The sequence below is a fragment of the Hydractinia symbiolongicarpus genome, chromosome 5 (assembly GCF_029227915.1).
Source record: "Hydractinia symbiolongicarpus strain clone_291-10 chromosome 5, HSymV2.1, whole genome shotgun sequence".
Taxonomy (NCBI): Eukaryota; Metazoa; Cnidaria; class Hydrozoa; order Anthoathecata; family Hydractiniidae; genus Hydractinia; species Hydractinia symbiolongicarpus.
In genome coordinates, this window is record NC_079879.1 from 23,489,784 (window position 1) to 23,507,201 (window position 17,418).

The 17,418-nt window shown below is 33.4% G+C and overlaps 3 protein-coding genes across 3 annotated transcripts; all 3 read right to left on the bottom strand.

Annotated features, from left to right (window-relative positions):
• Positions 1-521: 521 nt before the first annotated feature.
• Positions 522-4,979, bottom strand: LOC130646298 (uncharacterized). Its single transcript, XM_057452472.1, has 5 exons — positions 4,476-4,979; positions 3,329-3,440; positions 2,840-3,067; positions 2,659-2,706; positions 522-1,551 (listed from the first exon to the last, which is right to left on the bottom strand). The coding sequence occupies exons 2-5, from the start codon at positions 3,387-3,389 to the stop codon at positions 1,415-1,417; spliced, it is 474 nt and encodes a 157-aa protein (XP_057308455.1). The 5' UTR covers positions 3,390-3,440; positions 4,476-4,979; the 3' UTR covers positions 522-1,414.
• A 424-nt stretch (positions 4,980-5,403) lies between these two features.
• LOC130646066 (uncharacterized) lies at positions 5,404-7,410 on the bottom strand. Its single transcript, XM_057452201.1, has 9 exons — positions 7,378-7,410; positions 7,095-7,303; positions 6,954-6,981; positions 6,728-6,831; positions 6,612-6,642; positions 6,088-6,229; positions 5,890-6,006; positions 5,715-5,774; positions 5,404-5,645 (listed from the first exon to the last, which is right to left on the bottom strand). The coding sequence occupies exons 1-9, from the start codon at positions 7,408-7,410 to the stop codon at positions 5,440-5,442; spliced, it is 930 nt and encodes a 309-aa protein (XP_057308184.1). The 3' UTR covers positions 5,404-5,439.
• On the bottom strand, positions 7,104-8,540 carry LOC130646299 (uncharacterized). The gene is made up of 4 exons (XM_057452473.1): positions 8,338-8,540; positions 8,169-8,264; positions 7,904-7,945; positions 7,104-7,799 (listed from the first exon to the last, which is right to left on the bottom strand). The coding sequence occupies exons 1-4, from the start codon at positions 8,396-8,398 to the stop codon at positions 7,627-7,629; spliced, it is 372 nt and encodes a 123-aa protein (XP_057308456.1). The 5' UTR covers positions 8,399-8,540; the 3' UTR covers positions 7,104-7,626.
• Between the last annotated feature and the right edge of the window lie 8,878 nt (positions 8,541-17,418).

Below are 17,418 nucleotides of genomic sequence, written 5' to 3' on the forward strand. Positions count from 1 at the left end.
TCTTATGACATTTTGTTAAAGTTATAACAAGATCAATATTCAACCTAATATACCACCAACACAACATGCTCAGGATAGCCAATTCATAATTACAGATGTTTTAAAAAGTAAAGGATATCCCATAACAAAAAATAAAGCGTATATGTCACCTACACGGGTTAACGCTCTAACGACACAGGTTAAAGTTTCAACTACACAGGTTCAAGCTCTAAATAGCTGGTAGTAACCAATGCTAGTGTTGTAGCTAAATATTTAAATCCAAATCAATCAACTTAGCTAGCTGAAAACCATATTTTTTTATATAAATTTTCTACATGAAAAAAGTGTTGTTTTAAGTACATGTCAAAATTATACACGCAACATTTTGTGAAGTGTCTTTTCGGTGTAAAGTTTGGAATCGCGAAAGTTTTTTTATTAAAGTGTTACAATTTTTGCATGATATTTCATAATGCTTAAATGTGCATATTTTATGTAGCAGATTTTAGTGGTCTTATTGTTTAACAATAGAGAAAAAAGAAAAATGACCATGATCGGTGTTCTTCTAAAATGTGTACGTATTTAAACAAGAAAAAACTAGAAACACTTTACGACTAGTGTTTAGTGAGAAAACAAGCATGTTCTTACCAAATCGCGTGCACGCATGTAAACAATGCAATCGAAAAAATGTCAGCTGATGTTTTTAACTTAAGCTGCCAATAAATTAATTTAACGTGCAGCTAGAATCCATTGACCACTTGAATCATGAAGTATGTCTAAGATACAGTACACCGTTGATTTCCATAGCTAATAATGTTTTGAAAGATTATCAGCAAAGAATAAAAAGCTGTTTCAATGTGTAATTTGAGACTTAAAGTTTCTAAAGTGCTGCACGACAGAGCTTTTTTCAGAAATGAATGTTTGAGATTTGTTTTATGAGAGTCGAACTAACTTTCTTGCTAAAATCTAAAAAAAAGGTTATAAAGCAAGTTCTAAAAATTAGACATTCTAATAAATTTGATGAAAAATGAGATGAGAGAGTAATAAAAGTTTGTGTGTTCAACTGAGATTTCCAAAGATTGGTTTAGTACGCAGTTAAAAGCCACTTTAAAAATATAATAACAATAACAATGAGAATATTTGTCTGTGTGTAATTTGACACTTACTTCGTGTGTAATTCGAAACTTATTGCACAAATGAAGCTCTTGTATATAGTTTAAAGCATTTTCTTTTCCATACAACACATAATATTTCGTAGGTAAGATAGAATTTCTAAAAGTCTACTACAAGAAAAATCTGCCTTTCTTTCTTATTTCACAGTGTATTAGAATATTTTTAAATTAAAAATTAAAAATTAAAATAATGGGAAGTTGTAAAACTGTCATTTGAAGAATGAATATTCACGATGAAATAATCAAGTTGTGTGTGTTTTCATTTTTTATCGTCCACTTCTTCTCCTGCAAAAAGAACCGAAAACTGTAGAATATTTACATCTTCTTCTCCTTTGATACGATCTTCTTCTTTGCATCAAACGTTTTGTTTCCTTCACTTTGCAAATTGAACATAATGATTTATCTAAAATTATTTACCTTTAATTGAAAAAAACAAGGAGTTATTTATCGCAAAAACTGTCAAGACTGGTATAGCTAATGCTAAAGATATTAACAAAATTGTAAGAACCTTTTTCTTTCCAATATTCTCTGTTGGGAATAAACAAACAGATATGCAATGATAAAAAATGACCTATATACATTAAGGGCACAAATTTTTGCGATCTTCGTGATTTTAGCGCCTTTTCGCGAAAACTTCTGCCCGGTGAGAAATAACCTGAAATTCGCTAAAGTTATTTTCGCGAAAAATCAACTTTTTCAAGTTTATTCCAAGTTTTAAAAGCCGAAAACTCCTAAATAACGAGGGCTCCGAGGACAAGGGTAAAAGTAATAGAAAATAGAATCACAACGAAAAATAATCAGCCCGAAAAACTCTAACTTAAAAATGGCTCCAAAGCCCGACTCAATGTGGGAAAATCAGCTAAAAATCGAAAAACGGAAGGGTTTAAATATCTTCCTATCGGAAATTTCAAATTTTAAGACAAAAAAAGAACAGTGAGACAATAATTTGGTGAATTTTTTCTATATAATATTTCATTGTTTTCCTATATCAAGAATTACTCGATAACAATACAATTTTCTTGCTAGAGTCTATCCCATTTCCAGAATCTTGATCCGAAGTTGACTTTTTCTTTCTTTTGTTTTTCATCAATATATATCCAGTAGCATTGTTAGTTCATTGCGAAAGATTTAAAATCATTCTTTTTTTCATTGAAATTCACCGTCAAAGATTTTGGATAATTCGCGAAAGTTTTTACTGTGAACTTTCTTTCAGAAGTAAAATTCGCGAAAATTAACTTCGCGAAATTTTTCCGCGTTTTTTTTATCCTCGCAAAAATTTCTGCCTGCGAAAATTTCTGCCTTATATACACATCATCCGGATATCTGAGTTCGTCACTAACATATTGCTGCACGTAGTGTAGTGTGTTCGTCTGCGCCTCCCAGTTCTGGGGACCGCTGATCAAATCCCGCTCACTGCAAGGCAGTATGTTAGTGATGCGCAAAATAGATTCTCTTCAATTTAACTTTTTCCTTGCTTGCTGCAACACAATTTTTAAAAAGAAAAACTCACCTTTCTGACAATATATTTTGATGCAATTAAGCCGCCATTTCTTGAAGTCTAAAAATTAAAAAAAAACATTTAGCAGTAATATGCGAGCTTAAAACGCCATATTACCTATTTATTGTCCTTATCAGCAAATTTAGTGCAAGTTATCAAAAGTTCGTCTGCTCTCAGTTTGCGAATTGTTTACCTTTCGTATCCTTGTTATCACTTTTATCATCGCCATCATCATCATCATCATCATCATCGCCATCATCGTCATCAACAGCATTATTCTCATAATCTTCATCATCATCACCATCATCATCATCATCATCATTATCGTCAACAGCAGCATTATCAACGTAGAATGCGTCGTCAACTTCGTTTTCAAAGTTCTTATCAATTTCATTTTCGCCTTGGTCAAACTGAGAACATACTATTAGACAAAAAGCAACATTATTTTGCAATTTCTGCAACGAAAAGTAAAGCTTTTAGAAACATACGAACAAGTTGTTACTTGGGGTAAAGGATATTAACTTAATATGACTCAAATAGCATAAAATAGTAAATAAAAATGGTCAATGTTAATTACATACGTAAAGGATCCCAGTTGTAACATGCTAACATATACTTGTATAACCCCTTTGTATAACCCCCTGGGTATAACATAACTTACAAATAATAATGACCTCATTACCTGGATTGCAAAATAGAGCAAGCATAAAAACAAACAGTGCCATCCATTTTATTTTCATCATTTTTACGAGCGAACCAATTTACCGTTGCTTCTTTTAAAATCCTGAACCACACTGAAGACAATATACAAAAGAGTTTATTTATATCACATCTATGAAAATATTTTTATTTACAAGAGTTGGTTGCATGTTGTTTAATCCGGCATCTACTTACTACCAAAACAATCTGGTTTAAAAGAAACGTAATGATTGGCTTAGAATTTAAAATCGAGTTTTTTAATTGGTTGAAAATATCAATGCATTTTCGTTAACACTTGAATATCACACAAATAGTTAGAGTCCTTGTCTGTTCCCTAACTAATTTTGGGAGAACACGAACATTCATTATTGATCAAACTTTTGTGTATAATTTATCAACAAGCTCGTCAGTTTTTTTTAGAAAAATGTAAAATCAGCCTGCTTCCGCTGCATATAAAATATTAGGACTTGCAGCTCCTCTATGTTCAAAGCAACACCTATATTATTTTTTATTAAAGCGGGCTGATCCAGCTCTTCGTTGCCTTTTTGGTTGTAGTCATGCCAGAGACTACAAATGTGCGATCGGTTGAAAAAGTAAGAAGCAGCCTGCGTGGTTACTCAAATCGTGATGCAAGTTTTATCATTTTATTTGCGAAAAATGTGTGGAAAAGACAAACGCTCAAATGCTTTATCAAAATTCATTGTTCTTGAAAAATAAGGCATGTTTCATAAAATACTACTCCCAATCTTGTTTGTATTTTTAAGCACCACTTCCGTGTATAAATAAAAACAAGCTGTTTTAAAAATTTAGAATTAATTGTTGTCCCTACAAACTCAAGGGTACCTCAATCGATTAATTTTCGCGAAGATTAATTTCCGCGATTTTCGGTAAAATTCGCGAAAATAAGTACTCGCAAAAAGTTTAGAGAAGATCAATTCGTGAAAATTAATTCTCGTGAAAATTTTGAAAAGGGTTCATTCGCGAAAAAAAAACCTCGCGAAAATTTTGAGAACGACATTTTTTTCTTCATCTTTTTTTTTCTTTTTTCATAGATTTCTCTAAGTCATGTAGAAGTTCTGTTCTTTTTTGTTTTTACCTCGTGCTTGCACTATACTTAAATCAATACTTACAGTCTCTGAAAGAAGGTTTTAATGTCTTTTCATTCTTTGGGTTTTTAAACAGGATCCGTTTTCCTTTTTGCTTTTGGCTGTATATCAAATTGAACGTTGGCGCATTAGCATTCTTCTCAACAAAACTATCCGTTATTACTTCATCTTTCGGTTTACAATAGAGTTCTTGTACCATTTCTTCATAGCGTTACAACACCAAATGGCCTTTAAACTAGCTGGAATGGTGACCGTCACTTCACACGCAATTTATTTATTTGATTCCTCTTTTTGTTGATAGTGAAGCGAATCTGTGATGACATATAGATCTTTGTAACTTTGCTACTACAGCGAAGACATAGTTTCTTTACCCCACACTCGTTAAAAATTATTTAACAAAAATTAATCCTCACAAAATGTTTTTTTTGACCTTGCGAAAATTAGTCCTCGCGAAATTTTATCCACTCGAAGTAGTAAAAAGCAATGATATAAGTGATCGTTCCCTAAAATATCTGACCCCACCCCTAACCCCTCCTTTTTCCATTTACGAAGCATATTCTATGATGGTAACAGAGATGTGACTTAGGCTAAAGATGACGACTTGTTCTTATTCAATGGAAATTAAACACAGACTTTATTTCTCAATCTTGTTTCTTGTATCATGCTATATATAGAAATACAAGTTGTTGACCTGAAGGAATTCCCGAACATATTTTGTATATTTTTTTCTATGTAGTGATTTACTCTGGGGCGCTCAGCGACAACAGCTGACTGTAACATAAGCATTATTAGCATACACACAGGCGATGGCTATTATTATGGAGAGGCCAACGTATGAAGCTATCTAGTAAGCTACCTGATAATGCTTTCTTAAAATTTTACACGCTGTCCCTATTTACTGTGCAAAAGATTTTATTTTTTATTTATTTATATTAAACAAGAACAATAACTGTACTTTCATATTTAAATACACTTATTCTTCGTCTCTCTACTTCACATTTACAAGGCTTTTACATCTGAATTTTCCAAACATAGTGTGCGCACTTGAACATTCTGGATCCTCATAGCTGCCGATATTCCTGCATAGTCTACTGTCCCGCAGTCGTTTATTTTCACATAATATTCTCCAGTTAGTATTATGTCCGTTTACTTTCCATTGCAATACTGGTATATTGGCTCTTCTGGTGCTGTAATCTAAGATAAACAAAAATAGATAAACACCGCCGATGTGACTAGTTTTCAGCTGAAAATAATGTGTTTTACCTCGCTGGCTTAGGCAAGAACCATATTCACACTCCTTGTCAAAGTCTTCTTCTAGCACGTCTGAAAGAAACAAATAAAAGCTCACGCTCGAAATACAAATTTTACGCCAAAGCATCGTTACTCATATGATATTTTTTGTGCCCCCTGCCCCACCTCTGCTAAGCCACTTTTTTACCTTCTAAAAGATCACGGTCATTGTTATAGTCATCATCATCATCATAGCCCTCGTCGCTGTCATCGTAAGAGAGGTCCTTATCTTCATCCTCATAATCTTCAAAGTATCTTGAGCTTACTAAAGATACACAAATGAAATGGGTGAATATACTTGTTTATTTTGTCAAGAGAGGTTATAAAAGAAAAATATTAAAAGTACCTGGTGTCCAGCACACAGACAAAATAAAAACAAAAATAATAAACTTCGTTATTCCAGCCATCATCAATCCCTGTGTACTATTTTTTCTTTTACCTCTTATATAGCACTGAGATTGAAAATAAAGTAATGTTTGTTTTTGTTGCTTTTATATGAGCTTAGATATTGAAAACGTATGTTATTCTTTCACAGAGTTATTGTCTTAAAGTAGTCAACAAAAATAGCGTGTCGGATTTTAAAGAAACTTTGCTTGTCAAGCACATTTTTCAGGCTTTAGGACAGTTTTAATACAACATAACTTCGCTATGACTATATCTATTTCGCTGTTGTTTTTTTAAATATAAAAGGTTTAATGAAAAAGAAACAACTTTTTGCTCATGGCTATGAGTAAGGCATGGTATGGTATTACTTGCAGTATGTCATTTCTCTAAAACATTAACTAGAAAACTGTTGCAAAAGAGCTTAACGGGCAGGGTTGAGAACACACACACAGAGAAATTATTACATTGTTTTTTAATTTTACTTACATGTACATCCTTTTTCTTGCTAATTATTAAGCTATGAACACCAAAAATCGTAAAGGCAAACTAAAGTAGACTCATTTCACAAAAAAGGTTTTTCCAGGTGAATCTTCGTAATTCACATTCTTAGTCTTCCTACTTTAGCAGCAGCTGGCCTATTACTTCCAGTGGGATGGGGTAGGCGGTGGGGATAGTGGGTCCAATTTACATGGACCAAGTTCAAATACTGAAAACCAGAACAATTAACGAATAGTAATGCTTATTGTGAATGAATTGTGATATTGATAGTGTTTTGTTAAAATATTTTTTATGTGGGCACAGGAAATACGTTAGTGACAATTTTCTTACTTCGTCGACAGCTAAAAATACTAAGTGGCTATATGTATATTGTTTTTTGAGATGTGCGGTTAATCATGGCTCCACCGTCATTTTTAAGTGAGACTGATCGTGACGGCAAGTGTAATCAGTGTCATAAGAAGTGACCAGTACTGCATTGTACATCGTTCAAGCATTGCTTTTAAGAAATAAGAATTCCATTCACTGTTGCGAGACCTGTCATCGGCAAAAAATCCACTCACATGTATCGGTTGACACCTCGATGTACACTTCACTTGGAAGAGCTTTATTTTTGGTGTTCCTACAGTTACTTCAAATTGATAAAAACTCGCAAAAGATTTATTTCGAGAAAGTTTGTACTTCTAAAGCATCAGAAGTTTTTTCATAAGAAGGAAAAGAGTAATTTCCCCTGGACCAAGAAGGTTGAGTACCCTACCTTCAAACTCCACCTGCTTTTACGAAGCCACATCACTTCTTTTTCACATCAACAACAACGTATTTATCTGCTGTCATTGTATTTTAGGAATATTTGTATAAAAGAAAGTACAAAATATAAAAAACACAACAAAGTAGTAAGAATATAAGGAAATACATGTTTTTGTGTGTGTGATAAGACATACATAGCAGCAAACGTGTTCCTAATTATGTAAATAATAAGGATAATAATAAAAGGCAGAAGTTTCCTTCAATCAATGCATCTCCCTTTAAAGAATGTTTGACTTGATGTGCATTTTTCATCTCCATATTTAGCTTTCTTTTTCACGCAAACAACGGTACCATCGTCTAAGTAATAACACCGTACCCTTTTCCTTTTCCCTTTGTTAGCTAATAATGATTGAAGTCTTGGCAAATAGTCCTCTAAAAATAAATTTTTTTTAACAAGTATGATCAGTACACTACAGCCTTGTGTTAATTCAATAAAATACACGGTAAATGTTAGGATTAAGTAAATTTTTACTCACCGCTCACGTCTTCACTTAAATCAAAAATTTCATTCAGTATTTCTAGAATAAAATTATAATATTATTTAGTCATTTTATTTTTACTCATTTAGTCATTTTACTTCAAATTTACGCATGCTTTTTGATTTCTTCCTTCACAATTTTAAGGCCTTTATGAGCAATGTGAATACCATCCTTGCATTGGGCAAAAAAAGGCCGAGATACACAAAACTGGAACCAACACGAAACCATTTGTAAGGCCGCTATGAAACAACAAAATGCTTACCTTTCGGGGAAAGCTGATTGATGTCTTCATCCTGGATAACATCTTCTAGCTGTAGCAGTAGATCGTTTTCCTGTTCATAATAGGGTCTTGCGTATGCTATTGAAGAATTTTTTGTCACATGTTTTAAAAGAAATAATTTAATTTTTTATTTTGTGGTATAAATTATTACCTGTTGAGCAACATATAAAAATAAGCACAAAACTTGATATCATCCTGTATGCATCAGTCATTATCTATCAATGCTTTTTTAGCTCTCACTCTGCTTAAAACAGTCTTAAAAACTGGAAGAATCACATAAACGTATTATTTTAATTGAGATGACAGAAACTGTCTTTTTGTCCTTTAATACTGAGTAAAAATAACAATGAAACAAAATCTTGTGAACAAGCTGCTGTCAGAGGATGAAAGTACTTCCTTTCTTGTATCAGATTTTACTGTGCAATGAAAGAGAATTAGGCTGAGTTTCGCTTTAACAAATTTTTCACTTTGTTACGGATTCATTTTTGCAGAAATAAAAGTTGTTATTTCAAAATACAAAAGAGCACGGGCCCTTTTACGGAAACGTTACCAGAAGCGTTTCCATTTTAAAAGAAGTTACACCTGACACATTCCCAGCAATCAGTACTGATATTACAAATAATCTGAGACTTGCAACGTAAGTTTATAAGAACAATTGAGGTTCAATTTCTTGAAAGGTATGTGTGCTCTTCAGGTAGGCAGCCAACGTCAAAACGCCGGATCAAGTCACAAGTAACTGTGTGACCCGGCGTTGAACGATCGGGGAGTGCTTAAGAAGGGCCGTAAACTGTGCCAAACATTCAGGTGGAACGCTTTAGTACAGATATGCAATGTGTCGTAAATCGAATGAAGCGCACATGGCATTAGTGTTTACCACTTTCCGCAACTTTTGCTGAAATAAAAAAAGGCATATTTTTATTTTTTATTTTACGGAATGTGTTTTTAAAAAAGCTTAAAAATTAATCGTGACACCAGAGGGAGCGTTTAGTACTGGTAAACCCTGTCGCATATGGCGTAGCTCGATCATAGCATGTTTCCTCCGTCATCATGTTGAGGCCGCGATGAACTGGGATTGTTTATTAGTGAAAATGGAGCCTCGTGATTGGTCTATTACGCGTGAGCAGTCAAAACAAATCCGGGGCAGCTGGAATTCTCCGCTAGTCTAGCTACTTGCGGCACTATTTTGTGTAATAGACAGGCAGACGTATACTGGTATTCTTTACTGTATACTAGATTCTTTTTTCTTAACTTTTAGTTCTATGTGTATTGCGCGCATTTTTTCCACTGTGCGCGCTGACAGTTACGAGGGGTCTCTATGTGTTTCAGTTGTTTTTTTATTTTAATCAGTCCCTTTCCATAAGTTTCTGTGTGCGTTGTTAGTTTTTTTCTTTTAATTGCCTACGTATCTATCCTGGTGTTTTGTATCTCTTTAGCCTATGTCTATGTTGAACACAGAGTAAATCGAGTGTGTGGTTGTTTCTGTTCCTCGTTTAAACGTTCTATATACGGATATTTTTACGACGATCCGTTGTAAAGCCTTTTAGTTGCTTATAGCTAGAAATGTATTCCCGTTTATTTATATTTTCGTTCATTTAATCATTCATTTTCTCATTCGTTTATTCGTTTATTCGTGCATTTATTCATCCTTCTTGTTTCTTCATCTTGGAGTGTGATATAACTACGCGGTGCATCCTTGTGTTTGTTTTTGAAAGCAACGTTTTTGCTATAGAACGTGACGCAGTACACTGATAAATAACATCAAACTCATATAGACCGAAGAAAAAATTGCAAAAAAGTGTAAAAAAGTGCATATTCTCTCAAACCAGATAAATTTCTTATCAAATATTATTATTAGTGTCATTAGTAAACTGACAAAGCGTAAATACATATCAAACACCTTTCAAATTGCCGACTCTACAGGAATTTAAAGCTTAAAACAGAGATAAAAATAACATCAAAACAATGACTTGGTTTTGCTTTGGAAAGTCTAGCTCCAAATTTTTATCAAAATTTGTATTTCCTATTTCTCCGTTTTACTATTTCATGTATATGTATTCTGAAAATATCTAAAGAGATAACTTTGAAGCAAGAAACACACACCATTTGAGAGCTATGTACAGTAGACGTCCGTTGATTTGAATATCGCTTAATTCCAACTTTCCGTTATTTCAAACAAATTTCCAAATCCCTTGAGTTTGGTTTAATAAAGTCTTATATTTTAAGCTGCTTAATTCGAATTTCGCTAATTCGAACATTTCGCTAATTCAAACAATTTTTAATCCCAAGGCTGCATTATGCTCGTTAATGCGAAATTTTGTGCATCGATAAATAAAATCTTATGGAAAAATAAAAAATGGTCTATTCATTTTTATTGCATCAATGGTGGCAAAATTTCTTTCAATTTATCAATTAAATTGGCATTTCCAATAAAATGAAGTTTGCAAGGAATTTGGAGGCCTTTCCTTTCGCTAAGCTAACAACGTTACAAATTTTTTTTAAAAGTTGTAGTAAAGTTGTAATAAAGTTATATTAGCATAAAACCTTTAAACGTTTATTAAAATTCTTGTTTTTTCTGAACTTCCGATAATCTGAACATTCGTTAATTCGAACATATAATTTAGTCCCTTGCGTGTTCGAATTCACGGACGTCTACTGTATGTCCAAAACATTGATAATTTAGTTTTGTCTCCGTATTCACAAATCCATGTACGTTTTATCCTAAAACGTAGATATGTATCGTGTAAACTATTTTTGAGATATCGAGTTCAAACTTTTAAAAAACAATTAAATCTTGTCGTAAGTAAAAAAATATTCGTTGTTATATATTTTCCATTCTTCATTTTTCAATTTTATATATATATATTTTCTTTACTTAAAAATTTTGTAACATAGTAAATGTATTGTATGTGTAGACGTCCGTTAATTCGAATGCCGCTTATTTCGAACTTTCCGTTATTTCGAACAAATTGGCAAGTCCCTTGAGTTTGATTTAATAATAATCCGAATATTCGTCAATTCAAACAAATAATTTAGTCCCTTGCGGGATCGATTTAACGGACGTCTACTGTACATGGATATGGCAAAATCTTTAACCAACAACATGTATCATTGTACATTTACACGTTTGATTTCTTGATAAAATCTCTTGTAGTTAATTAAAGTGTAAAACAACAACAACAAAAAACTTTTAGCGTTGCTGACACAACAGCCTAGGCATTAATAGATACATTCAGCTAGAAGATATTTTTATTAGATGTACAAAACCTCTTATTAGAGATTTAGGATTCCAGTAAAATGTAGTAGAAAGAAACTTTTTAACGACAATCAAGTTTTTGCGAGGACATTAGGAGATAAATAACACGATAAATAAATAAATTGAGGTAGACGTATACTCCATGTAACCGTGGTGACCGCGGATTGAATCCCGCTCACTGCCAGGCACTATGCTAGTGATGAACAAAGTAGCTTTATTTTCAATATGAGATTGATTTTTATTCGTTTGTTATATATGTTTTGAACAAGTCATGCATTGCGCTTGCTTTGGTGCAGAACACCATCCGTTTTTATTGCTTTGGAATTGCTTCTTTAAAATGTTTTCGCACTTCCTGGGAAACCAATTGCTGCATGCAAAACACCTAGGTTTTACATTCAACTATGTGCAAATCAGGTTAACGCGATGCTAACCCGATTTAAAATGGCAAGTGCAGAATACAGACAGTCTCTTAAACTTGCTTTTCCCTGGTATTACTTTTATAGTAATTGACAGTGTCTGGTCGACCTCCTACAGTTGATATCAACACCCAAGGAAAATGAACATTGGGCAAAATTTGTACGCCTGTGTGTCGCCTTAATTTTTTAACATAAATCTCCGACCACGAGCATATCTTAACCATATCTATTGTCAAAAAAAAAGCAAATAAAATAGAATTAACAGTACTTTTTTTAAGGTGGCAGTAACCCTTTAAAAAATCGGACTTTTTTTTTTACATAATTAGTTACGAAAGGTTATTTTCAGACTATATATCCATATTTTTCTGTTACAACACACTTGTCATGATTTTATGGCTAGAATACTATTATCTTTCACTAAAAATATTGAGCCTCCACAATTCCTCTTTAAAATAAAGTTCGTGAATTATTAATTAGTTCTGCTGAATATAGTTTAAAGGGGGATTTTCACGAAGCGAATTGAACGGCGAATTCGACTACGAATTGGCGAATTGTATCTGAGCATGCGCAGTTTTGTTATGATTTTGCATCAAAATATTCGCTTCGCTGAAAAGTAGAAATAGTTCCTACTTTTTGAACGAAACGAAATTGTACAGAAAGAAATGACGTAATTATTAAAGACGTTCATAACAACAAAGCTGTTGAATGTCGTAAATGAAACTTCTTTGAATGCGTTATCGCACGCTAATCCTTCCAAGATAAACTCCATTGTTAATTCTTCTCGATTGAGATGATCTTCGTTGCACATTGATATAGTTAGGCATGGATTTATCGAAGATTCCTTAATGCGTAAGTTTCAATAATGACAGCTTGATTCGTTGCTGCACTGGTAGCCAATCCAAGTCTATGACATCAACTGTGTTGCACCATTTATTCAAGACGTAAAACGCAGCACAGTTTTGAACTTTTTAAAGTCTCTTTACTTGGTAATTTGGTACATTAGTTTTAGTTTACAAATTTTTCTTGTTCTAAAAGATGGACATCCCTTAGTGGATGATCAATGCGCATAAGATAAGCAGCAATCGAGCCTTTAAAACAGAAAAACCTATCCTGCATTGAGCCAACTGCTGTTTTGCTTATAAGCGTTATATGTCATATTATTTTATTCTTATAAAACTGTTTATTTATATATATGATAGAAATATAAATTTTATCTTAAATACTTCATCATCGTTTTTTTAACCCTCTTCTTGTTTTGCTTTGTCACACCTCTTTCAGAATTAAAAATAAAATCCTAATATGCATACGCTTAAATTATCTAAATCAGGCCTGCCTTTACAGTATGACGTTTGAAAGAGACTAAAGAAAGACGTCTTTAAGTCGTTTTGGTACCTACAAGAACGTCTCTAAAACGTCTTTAATACGTCACTTTTTCCGTCTGTTAAAGACCTCTTTAGGCGTTACGCGTTTAGATAGGTCAGAGACGTCTCAGAGAACTCTTATCTGGTGTTTAAAAGACGTGTTTAAGAAGTCTCGTACTTTCTGGGATCTGAACCAAATAGGAACAATTTTTTTGTCACTCTCGGTTACAGGTGTGTTGTTTGATTTGTTCAATAATTTAAGTATGATGGAATTAGAAACATGTTTTGGAAAACCATTCCATGATGCGAACTTTTTGATTATAAAAATCTCACTCGATAGTTTTGTTGGGCAGCAGATCTTGATAGCTCGGTTTACAAGGCTACTAATCCAAGCAGTTCGAAAATTCCATGAAACATAAGTTGTGTAGTTGATCTTTTCGATAAATAGCAGGTCTATCCAGATTCAGTTCGAAGTCCAGAAAGTGTGGAACGACATCTGTGAATAGACCAACTGGGAATACTAAGTTTTCATTAAATTCGTTTGAACAATGCATGTATGCGTGATATATCTTCTGGTTTAATTACAAGGAGGGTATCGTCAACATATCTGCCATAGAATTTTATAGTACCATCAGTCACAAGGTTTCTTATATTAGTTTCTTCCATTTTTGTCATGATAATGTTGGCTAGGACAGGGCCTAAGGAAAAACACATGCAAACACACCGTCAATTTGATCATAAAGTTCATTGTTTGCCATGAATGCTGTTTTTGTACACGTATCCATTATTAGTTTTCTCAACGACTTTTCTTGGAGCTTGGTAGAAATCAATTTATCACAATAAATTCGTAAATTCATCTTACATTTTTCATAATGACATCCATCATAATGACAATGACTTGAACTATAGTCGAAATATTAGAAACTACAAATTTTTTTTTTTTTTTTTTTTTACGATCTGGCTAACGTGATTTAAATAAAATGAACTTATGCGGACTTTCTTTTTTACTTTACCCAGTATAGAGCCTTGGGGCACTCCAAAGACAACTTAAGATATGCTAGATCTGTTATTATTTACTCGTACATACTGTTCTCAAGCAGAAAAAAACTTACCATCATAAATATTGCAGGTTTTGATGAACCTATTTGATAAAGCTTTCCTATTATTGTGTCATAGTTAAAAGTGTAAAATGCTTTTAAGAAGTCTGTCATGACAACCAATGTAACATCACTTTTGTTCATTGCTTCAACAATCCCTTTAGTTTTAATAACAGGGTAACAGTTGAATGATTTTTCTAAAAACTGGATATAGATTTACCGTATATCGATTTGTTGTCAATATACTCTAATAACTGCTTGCATGATACATTTTCAAAAAACTTTTGGGAACAGCGGGAGAATTGCAATTGGTCTAAAATCTTTGTAAGACATTGGTTGATCAACCTTCAGTATGGAAACCACTCTACCAATCTTCTATTGCTTAGGAAAGTGTTGATTTTCGATACAACACTTAATTATATGCGTTGAAGGCCATGCAAGGTGCTCTATCACAGGTTTTATGAGTCATATCGATATTTCATCATCACCAGTAGAACAGTCGTTTCTTAATGATCGTAGTACGTCAACAACTTCAATGTATTTAACTTCGTGAAAATGAAAACTTTCCTCACTAAAGCCAAAAGATTTAAATGTTTCCATTATCTCTTCCTTGTGTTTCAGTGATTTATCAAAAGCCGTTCTGCAGTGGTACTATAGTGGTTATTCAAAGCATCGATGTCCTTGATGTCATTCATAGAAGAGGATGGTTTTAATTTTTTTTTATTACTTTCCAGACTTCAGTCGGATGTTTTGAGCTTAATGCAGTTGTGGGAAAGGACTTTTTTGCAGATTTGAAAGCAGAGACAAGTCTATTTCTACAACTGAAATACTTATATTTCAACACTTGTATCTATCTACTTTTTGGCTCGTTTCGAACGCAGTTTTATTGGAGTTCCTCTGTTGTTTTAACTCTTGGAAAGCAGGGTTACGCATCCAAGGTGCTGTATTTTGGTGATTTTGGTTCGAATAAGTGGAGCATGTCTGTCAATACACTCTTTCGTTAAATCGTTAAAAATGGAGAATTTTTTCTAAAGCGTAGACGACATTAAATGTTAATATTTGGAACCCTTTTGCGTACATATTTACATCAAATATTTAAAGATTACGGATAAACTTATGGCATTTTTTAAACCGGTCTGGTTTAACGTTACTACGCTGATATACGATGCATCGTCGTCGCTCACTTCGTCTGTTGGCAGCACGTCTTTGCTAGGATTATTTGTCCACATCAGTCCATGCACGCTTTTTGTCTCGTAGTTTTCGTTATATGTTGATGTAAACCGACTGCAGTGAATCCAAGTACAGACAAAGACGAAAGGGTGATCATGAAGTGAACTGCTAAAACAATCAAAAGTCGACACCATACTCTGCGTGTTCAAATGCATGACCTTAAGTAAGTTACCATGATCATTAAAAATCAGTCTGTGATGATTAATTTCAGTTTCAGCAGGATCAGAGACACTAGTTTCGTTCATTGGTTGCTGTAAACAATCTTGTATGTGGTTGCTTAGTAACTTCGAGTTGAAGAATGGTAATTCAATATGTAAACAAGTGTGACATATGTACAAAGAATACGAGATTTAACGATTAGGTGTTCTTTGTTTAAACATTTCACGTATCTCAGACTGAGACACTTGTCACATATCACACGTGTTTGGTTAGATTTCACAGTTTTGCGGTACTCTTTACACTTCGGCGCGTGAGTTCCAGGTCCAGGGTTACGCTCTATATCTCCTGACAAAATTAAATTAAATACTCTTGCCTGGTTTCAACCTATTCAAAAGAATAAAATACATGTAATTATAACAAAACGTATCGTTGTTAACAGCATGGTTTCTATATGAGCAACTGTAAGAAAAATAGAGCATTTGTTTCGACTTTTGAAAACATAAACTTTCAAAGTTGCAATTCTCCAAAAATTACCCAAAAGTACCCCGATAAGTAAAGATCAAACTTTTTTATAATTTGGAATACGTAATGATCCACCAGTAACTTTTTTATGATATTCATCACTGTTTACAACCTCGATCCCAGGGCCTGTAGCGTTCTTTGATACGAGGCACTGGAATCGGGATCAAATATGCCGATAAGCATTACGAAGATTTTGGTTACTTGTTTATGAAGAAAATATTTATATTCACGTTATTTTTTACTTCCTTGCATTGTTTACAAATTTATCGAAGCTGTTCAAAATTTTTAAACATCACTTTTGTTTTCTCGCTTAAAAAAGGCAGCGGACAACTCAAAAGGAATGGTGCGACGAACATCCTGTCCTGCGAACGATCTTTTTTTGGGACAATACTTATATTTTTAAAAAACTGAAAATTTTATTTATCGTATCAAAAAATGCTACAGGCTCTGGGTTCGAGGTTGCAAACGTATGTACCTTGGTGCCAACCTATGTTCCTTTGCACCTTGCATGATGGGAGGTGAATAAGTAGCGACAGCAGTGGCCAGGCAGCTTTTTATGGTTTGTACATGTTGTTTATATGTCTGTGTGTATGTATTGTTTGATTTATTTATGCACGAAATTTGATATCACTTTTGAACTACAAGTAACGACGGGTCGAACGAAGTTAACGATTTCGAACAACGTTCGGTATTTTAATCAAAAAAATTGTAGACCGGGTATATGTATTGTGACGTTAGTAGCCATGGTACAGGTCAATATATTACGATGGCCCCTGTGGCTCACGTTTCTTTTAATTTAAAAACACTTCTCTTCTATGATCCAAACAATTCTCTTCTGCATTTTGACACTTCTCTTCTGCACTTAACACTTCTCTGCATGTGGCCCCAAACTTTCTCTTCGCAAGTAATTTTAAAAATCTGGTCCGCAATTTTACACCCATGGTCTGTATAATTTTTTTCACTTTTCGCAAGAAGATACTTGGCTCGTGCTCAATTTACGAATATATATGTTATTATTAAAATATTGTAGCAGGTCCCGAAGCATATGCATGAATAAAATAACATCACGAATCAATTCAGATCAGTAGCAAAGTAATTAATTTTATTTATGAAGAGACAATAAATCGCAAAATAAATGGCTGTCTAGAACAATAGAGAAATAATGGCCAGCCTGGTTAAAATTTTGGTATTCTT

What these genes read in the sequence shown, in the direction of transcription:
- LOC130646298 (XM_057452472.1), bottom strand. Translation starts at nt 3,389, where the DNA reads ATGATGAAAATAAAATGGATGGCACTGTTTGTTTTTATGCTTGCTCTA. An exon ending in TGCTCTATTTTGCAATCCAG is followed by an intron (nt 3,068 to 3,328) that starts GTAATGAGGTCA and finishes TTTGTCTAATAG; the next exon opens with TATGTTCTCAGTTTGACCAA. An exon ending in CAAAATATATTGTCAGAAAG is followed by an intron (nt 1,552 to 2,658) that starts GTGAGTTTTTCT and finishes AAATAATTTTAG; the next exon opens with ATAAATCATTATGTTCAATT.
- LOC130646299 (XM_057452473.1), bottom strand. Translation starts at nt 8,398, where the DNA reads ATGACTGATGCATACAGGATGATATCAAGTTTTGTGCTTATTTTTATA. An exon ending in TTTTATATGTTGCTCAACAG is followed by an intron (nt 8,265 to 8,337) that starts GTAATAATTTAT and finishes ATTCTTCAATAG; the next exon opens with CATACGCAAGACCCTATTAT. An exon ending in CAATCAGCTTTCCCCGAAAG is followed by an intron (nt 7,946 to 8,168) that starts GTAAGCATTTTG and finishes ATTTTATTCTAG; the next exon opens with AAATACTGAATGAAATTTTT.
- LOC130646066 (XM_057452201.1), bottom strand. Translation starts at nt 7,410, where the DNA reads ATGTGGCTTCGTAAAAGCAGGTGGAGTTTGAAG. An exon ending in GCAAGAAAAAGGATGTACAT is followed by an intron (nt 6,230 to 6,611) that starts GTAAGTAAAATT and finishes CTCATATAAAAG; the next exon opens with CAACAAAAACAAACATTACT. An exon ending in TTCTTGCCTAAGCCAGCGAG is followed by an intron (nt 5,646 to 5,714) that starts GTAAAACACATT and finishes TGTTTATCTTAG; the next exon opens with ATTACAGCACCAGAAGAGCC.